The 6,904-nt window shown below is 38.9% G+C and overlaps 1 protein-coding gene across 1 annotated transcript; it reads left to right on the forward strand.

The window, feature by feature from the left end:
- Positions 1-125: 125 nt before the first annotated feature.
- ppid (peptidylprolyl isomerase D) lies at positions 126-6,712 on the forward strand. The gene is made up of 10 exons (XM_003443344.5): positions 126-328; positions 826-966; positions 1,505-1,611; positions 3,072-3,260; positions 3,422-3,544; positions 3,998-4,104; positions 4,337-4,478; positions 4,969-5,055; positions 5,282-5,324; positions 6,241-6,712. The coding sequence occupies exons 1-10, from the start codon at positions 244-246 to the stop codon at positions 6,327-6,329; spliced, it is 1,113 nt and encodes a 370-aa protein (XP_003443392.1). The 5' UTR covers positions 126-243; the 3' UTR covers positions 6,330-6,712.
- The last annotated feature ends 192 nt before the right edge of the window (positions 6,713-6,904 follow it).

The following is a 6,904-nucleotide window of genomic DNA, read 5'->3' on the forward strand; positions in this document are numbered from 1 at the left end:
ATCTGTTATTTTTGTTCTGTCAATCGTAATTAGATAACGAATTGTTTGTTTTTAAAACCGTGTAAGAGTCACTAGAAATTACATGAGACTATACAGTTAACACAGACCGTAATCTGGCGGCTTTTATTTTGGTATAGTAATCGGAAGTCGTATGTCTTTCCCATTCATCCCGTTCAACCTGCTCCAGTGCACCGGTTGGATTTAGCTAGCATCGCTAGAATAAGTGTTGATTTGTATTAAAACATGTCTTACCCAACACCATCCGACAAGCCTTCAAACCCAGAAAACCCCCGCGTCTTCTTGGACGTGGACATTGATGGGGAGAGAGGTCAGGACTGTTGTTTAACATCTATTTGGGCCACTTTAAGTCTTAGCTTGTTAGCTTAGCACTATCCTGGCACGTTCTAGTGACTTCTAGAAACTGATTTATATACCACATGCCAAAGACGCTATCAGCTAAAAATAACCCAAGCTGTAAATTACATGTGTTTGTCCTTTTAAAAGCCTTTACTTTTAGAGTATTAAGGCAGATTAAAACGTTTTGTGAGCCAGTTTTGTAAGTGTATGAACCACGTGTGCTTGTTTTGTCTTGTGTTACTATAATCCTATAACTGAAACATTAAAAGGTTAAAAGAGATACGAGTACACAGTCCATTGTATTATAATTATATGTTTAGGGCACTTAAAATGTTTTCAATCTTATTATTTCAATTTACCTAATCAATGATGATTTTTTTCAATATTGAAACTGTCGCTTGATAACCTAGTCCAGATTAATGTCATTGGTGTTGTAACTGATTAAACCGAGCTGCTTTCTGTCCTCAGCTGGCCGAATTGTTCTCGAGCTGTTTGCTGACATAACCCCAAAGACTGCTGAGAACTTCCGGGCTCTGTGCACTGGAGAAAAGGGCACTGGCAAATCGACTGGGAAACCACTGCACTTCAAAGGATGCCCGTTTCATAGAAGTAAATAGCCTTCATGTGATGTGACTTTTAACTTTGGAAGGAGAGCTTGAAGATGAATAGCTCAGTAGTTGAAAGGACATCCAGGGTAGCGAAGCATTTGGAGAATATATAGTTTATTGGATATTCAGCACATTTCCTAGGAGAAAATCCCAAGTTTTAGCATAATCAGTGGCTTGGAAACTAGGTGTATGAGTAACTATTTAAAGCTGTGAGTTTAGATAACACTGCTTGCATGGCTAAATTGCATATAGGTAAGTAAGAGGTAATAAATATATAATATTAATTCCTACAGTTTACAAATATACACAAAGTATGAGGTAGTGTATATTATAAATTGAATAGTTGCTTGTTCACACAAATGCTCTCCCTTAATAGTTGTGCAACAGAGCATTTAATATGCAGACTAAGTACCTAGATTCTCATGGGATTGTTGAGCCCTTGAGAGTTCAATTTTCATAATAAGACGCCTGGAACACTGTTGATATTAAGTTTGTTTAATGTAGGAAAAGTAATGTGGCTGTAAATTTGTTTTTGGCAGTCATCAAGAAGTTTATGATCCAAGGAGGCGACTTCTCAAACCATAATGGCACAGGGGGTGAAAGCATCTATGGGGAGAAGTTTGAGGATGAAAACTTCCACTACAAGGTACACGACCTATCACCAGGACTGCAAATTTGTAGCCATTTTCACACATGCACTGCATGTGCAAACATTATCCAGTCTTTAACTTGCCAGCTCTCAGTTACAGAGTATATGTGAATGCTGGATTACAGCAAAGGACAAATAGACATGTGTGTTGCCTCCTGGGCACTATATCCTGGCATTTAGCCACCTGAATTCAGCAATACATAAGCAAATGTTGCACAAGCTCCGATAGTATAAAGCTGGTAGAAAAGGTAAAATTCATTGACTGGATTTAATCAGTATCAGTTGCTTAATTTTAGAATCTGATGCTATGTCAGCTTATTATATAGGGAGGCACTAGCCCCTCCTGACATGGGCGCCACTTAGCCAGCCTGTAAGGGCTGGCGTAATGGTATTTGAGCTTCTGATGAGGTCACGCAGGAGGCGTTCCCCATAGTGAGACACGAAACGAATGCTATGAAAGAGAACTGCCCGGTGCAGTATTTTCATGCAATTTGAATAACACAAAGTTAGCTTGTTTTGCAAGACTTTAAAAAATACATGGTTGAGCAACACATGATGTATAGATCCCATATCTGATTTAAAAGCTCCAGGAGGTCACATGTAAGATATCAAATTTCCAACTTGTTGAACAATCCTTACCTTTAAAAACAATCTTATCTTCCCCTCCTGCTCTGTTGTTTTACATCTTTACACATCTCTGAGTGTTCCACATAAACCTTTTTTCTCTTCCTGGGAAATCACAGATGAGATGCACAGAAACACTTTGTGTACTTGAAATGACCTCCCACCTAAAAACATCTAAATGTTACTTTATGTTTCTCATCTCTTGTAGCTAATTAGATGTTGAGTATAGTGACTGCAGCTTTATTTATTTAATTTTATTTACATCTACTTCATGCATGCATCACAGGGGATGTAAAGGCTATGTGGGATGTCATTATGTTTGAGCAAGTGAAGCAACGCCAGGCTACAGCACACGAAAAATGACCTCATTCGGCAGTAATGCCAACAGTAATGCAGGTTTAATTACCTGTGAAGCGAACGTGCCGAAATGCTTTTCCAGATCGTTTCCGGCCTGCTTTAACCCCTCCTCGTGCCACACGTGAGAAAGGAGAACGGTGAAATAATCCGAACCTGATTCTCTTGAAATTGTCGGATGCTCATGTGTAAGATGGCTTATGATTCTACATCAGGTGATTTTAAAGAGTTAGCTGAATTTCTTCATGCGCCACGTTGTTTGTGAAGTTTTATCATCTTAAAAATGAAATGCTTGGCAACACAAACTCAAGAGCACGCTGGGATATTTGTGCCCTTAGTGCTTCTTGTCTTTCTTCTGCTGTCATTGTCTAAAGAAGCAGAACAAAGAAATTCAAAGTTACTCAGAAACGATGGCTATGTTTTTGGCTCATGTTTGATGTTCCAGCTGCTTTTTCCAACCTATTTTTTTCTCCATGTAGCATAACAAAGAGGGTCTTCTGAGCATGGCCAATGCAGGGCCAAACACCAACGGCTCGCAGTTCTTCATCACAACTGTCCCCACGCCTCACTTAGACGGAAAGCATGTCGTCTTTGGACAAGTGTTGAAAGGGATTGGAGTAGTGAAAATGCTGGAGTGCATTGATACTACAGATGATGCCCCTGTGAAGGTAAATGAGTCTTTACTGACATTTACTATTTAACCAAGATAACACCTGCTCTTAGAAGATAATGATACCAATCTGCCCATTATTTTTCTTTCGAGTTAAGGGCAAAACACATTTGATCTGTTAAGCTATCTTAAAGTTTCTGCTAACATCTGCTTTTGCAGCCATGTATCATAGCTGACTGTGGTGAGCATAAGGATGGGGACAGCTGGGGCGCTGCACCAAGTGATGGAACAGGAGATGCCCACCCAGACTTCCCCGAGGACTCCGACATCGACTTTAAAGATGTAAGTATCAGCGCTGTCTTTGATCTTCAAGGACTCGGGTTGGCAGATAACTGCTCTGCAAGGAGCACTGTGGCATTTTTTAAATATGCTTGTTTGCTGGCTCATCCAGAGCCATATGAGAATGTGGATTTAAAAAAAAATGCAATATCACAAATCCAGGTCATGTTTAGTCTGGTTAATAATGGAAGCAGGGGGAAAAGTGTTCCCTGTAATAATGAGTCAGATTATTACTGAGGTCATTGTTGTGCATGTTTTCAATTTTACTTTGAAATAAAGTAGATTAGAAATTATGGAGGTTAGACTTTGTGTTTGTAATGTTAGTAATGTCTCCTTGTTCCCAGTGTCGGTCTGTGCTCGGAACACAGTGTTATTATAAGCAAGAGAAATGATGGCAAAAAGTGCAAAAATAAGATCAAAGGTTCCAGTTTCACTTTGGCCTGTGCTTCCTTTCAGGTGGACAAAGTTCTGTCTGTTGCTGAAGATGTGAAGAATATTGGAAACAACCTTTTTAAGTCTCAAGACTGGAAAGGTGCAGCCAAAAAATATAGTAAAGCTCTCAGGTAAGGTGGTTTTGGTTCACTTGCAGTCATTATCACCTTGACTTAAGGAGAAGTCACTTTGAAAAGATATTCCACAGGAATTAAATATTACTCCCAGTAACCCAGAGATGATTTTCATCTGTCAAAGTGCTCTTTGAGGATCGTTGTGGTGTATGAGCCTGATTTTCAAACAAAGGAAACAGTAGCAAAGAATAATTCCAAAAGCTAACAAATGATCTTTTTATGTTCATAGGTACTTGGAGGTGGGTGGAGAACAAGTGGAAGAGGAGGCACAGAAGAAGCTGGAGCCCACAGCCCTTAGCTGCTATCTCAACACAGCAGCCTGCAAACTGAAGATGCAGCTGTGGCAGGAAGCTCTGGACAGCTGCAATGAGGTGACATGAGCTGGAACAAAGCAGACTGAAGCAAATATCACAGATTTAGCCGAGTGCTCCTGTGTGGCTGTTAGGGTTTACTGCTGGTGAACCTTTCAGGCTTCACATGCTAAGCTTATGTCCTCTCACCTCTGGAAAACGGTTTATATGATTAGGTTTGAAGATATCAATCAGTACACAGTTTCTGTTGCTGAAGGTAGCACCCACGAGTGCTTAGCCTGATTCTGTCTACAGAGACTAAAATCTGTCTACCAGCACCTTTAACAAACTTTGGGCACTTGTCATCAGTGTTGAGTTACAAAGAAAATAAAAGAATTTGTCAAACTGGTTATATATTTGTTTTAAATTGCATGCATTTTAGGAAAAAAAGTGTCTGTTTAGTCTCTTTGATGTCTACTTAAAAAAAATCGTGGAAATCTTTTAGATTCTGTGAAATGTGACCTTAACATTTTATCAAATCATCCAAAGAATCATTTTTCTTGTCTTACAGGCTCTAGAGCTGAGTGAAGGAAACACTAAGGCACTTTTCCGCAGGGCTCAGGCCTGGCAGGGGTTAAAGGAATATAACAAAGCCATGGTAATGTCTACAGAACAACCTCTTGTGTTAGAGACTGTACAACCCAGCAGCACAACATGTACACAGTGCTTTTTATATGTCAGTTATCTAGTAGATTCTCCTGTAAACAGTTACAGTTAAAAAATAAACATGAAGTTTAGCATTTGGCAGTAACATTAAAAATATTTTAAATCAATTAGCAGAATTGATTTTAACTAATTATTTTTTTGTGCTTCTAACTCAACAGTCTGATCTGAAGAAAGCTCAGGAAACTGCTCCAGAGGATAAAGGTAAGGTCTTCAGTGGGTTTGTTTTAACTAAAGTCTTGGTTTGATTTGTCCTCGTAGCATGGCTTTTATCACTAGTTGTTGATCAATGGTCATGGGAATTTGCATATTAGTGGTCAAGGATCTGACCTCACAGCCCACTTTCCATTCAGTGGTGCTAGTTTCAGTCATCGTGCAATGCACTGTTTATAAGGTTGGGGAAACCTGCAGTCAGCTGCGTCTGAAGAAGAAACATTTCTCCCACTGAAAACGCTACGTCCAGATGAACAGAATCGACCTTTTGGGACACCAAGTTTATGTTTTATTTTTCAATATATATTCGTGTTATTCAAACTTAGGAAAGAGGCCATAGTCCTGCTGGGGAAAGACAGTAGTTTTCCCCCTAAAGTTTTCTGTTCCTCCTAATTGGACTTTATGCAGAAAATGAAAAAGTATGGTCCCCTGAAAGGTCAACTACAACACAGCAATGAATCAGTTTCTTTAATGGTTGGATTTTGCATAGCTAGTAGGAAAATAGGATGCTATAAGAGGGAGGAGGAAGTGTTCAAGGAACCACATCCTCACTATGTAAGTTTAAGTGTGCTTGGGTGCACCAGGCTCGCCGCAAAACTGCAGCTATTTCCAGCTTTTTGACAGTGTTTCATAGCCCTTTTGATATGTTAAGCTTCAGTTCATTGGCTGCAGGCTAGAAGATAAGAGCTATCAGTGTGCTTCATGCTCTCTCTGTGCCTTTAGGAGCAGGCTGTCTTTTTAAGCAAAACTCACTAGCCAGAAAAAAAAAAAAAAAAAAAAAAAAAAAAACAGGCAAAAAGTGGATGTATGGGAACTAAAACTTGCTCTGAAAACTGGATATTTGAGGGGAAATGTTAATAGAAACTAGAAATGATCTATAAAATGTAAAATTTCTTCTTTTTCACAGCTATCACCAATGAATTGAAGAAAGTCCATCTTAAAATCCAGGAGGAGAAAGAGAGAGAGAAGAAAATCTATGCCAAAATGTTTGCCTAAACTGACTGACCTCATGATGCAATTGGCTGTCATTATTTACAGTGGAAGCTGTACCTACAGATAAGAAGTGTATCCAGGTGAAAATGTTCGGTATTTTCATTTCGTGGGTCCTTTCATGTTTTTACACCATGCACAATTCTTAATGTCTGTAACGAGGGAATAACTGCTGTAAGCCTTGACCTGCCTTTACTGTAATGAATATCGTGAACATCGATCTGATTGCACTGTGCTGGAAAACCAACTCATGTTGGTGGTTTGAAGATTAGCAAAGCAATTTTGTGTTTGTTATTCCATGGTAGGAAGTTTAAGAGCGCTCTTGGCTACAAGCAGGATATCCATTTGTGTTTATTTATGGGGTTTTTTTTGTGTTTGTTTGTTTGTTTTTTAAACAGAGGCCAATAAAACAAAAGGGACAACCGTCAAGTTTCTTTATTAGTACTGGGACATTATCATAATATATACAATACTGTATATACCACCAGTAGTGCTGATATGAACCTGAGGTGATCATATAATATATATATACACTATTACAATTGGTCAAGTACTTCTTAAAAACAAAACACTTTAAAATG

This window comes from Oreochromis niloticus, linkage group LG2, assembly GCF_001858045.2.
Source record: "Oreochromis niloticus isolate F11D_XX linkage group LG2, O_niloticus_UMD_NMBU, whole genome shotgun sequence".
Lineage (NCBI taxonomy): Eukaryota > Metazoa > Chordata > Actinopteri > Cichliformes > Cichlidae > Oreochromis > Oreochromis niloticus.

Coding starts and splice junctions, on each gene's coding strand:
- ppid (XM_003443344.5), top strand. CDS start 244: ATGTCTTACCCAACACCATCCGACAAGCCTTCAAACCCAGAAAACCCC. Junction 329..825: donor GGACATTGATGGGGAGAGAG/GTCAGGACTGTT, acceptor TTCTGTCCTCAG/CTGGCCGAATTGTTCTCGAG. Junction 3,261..3,421: donor CAGATGATGCCCCTGTGAAG/GTAAATGAGTCT, acceptor CTGCTTTTGCAG/CCATGTATCATAGCTGACTG.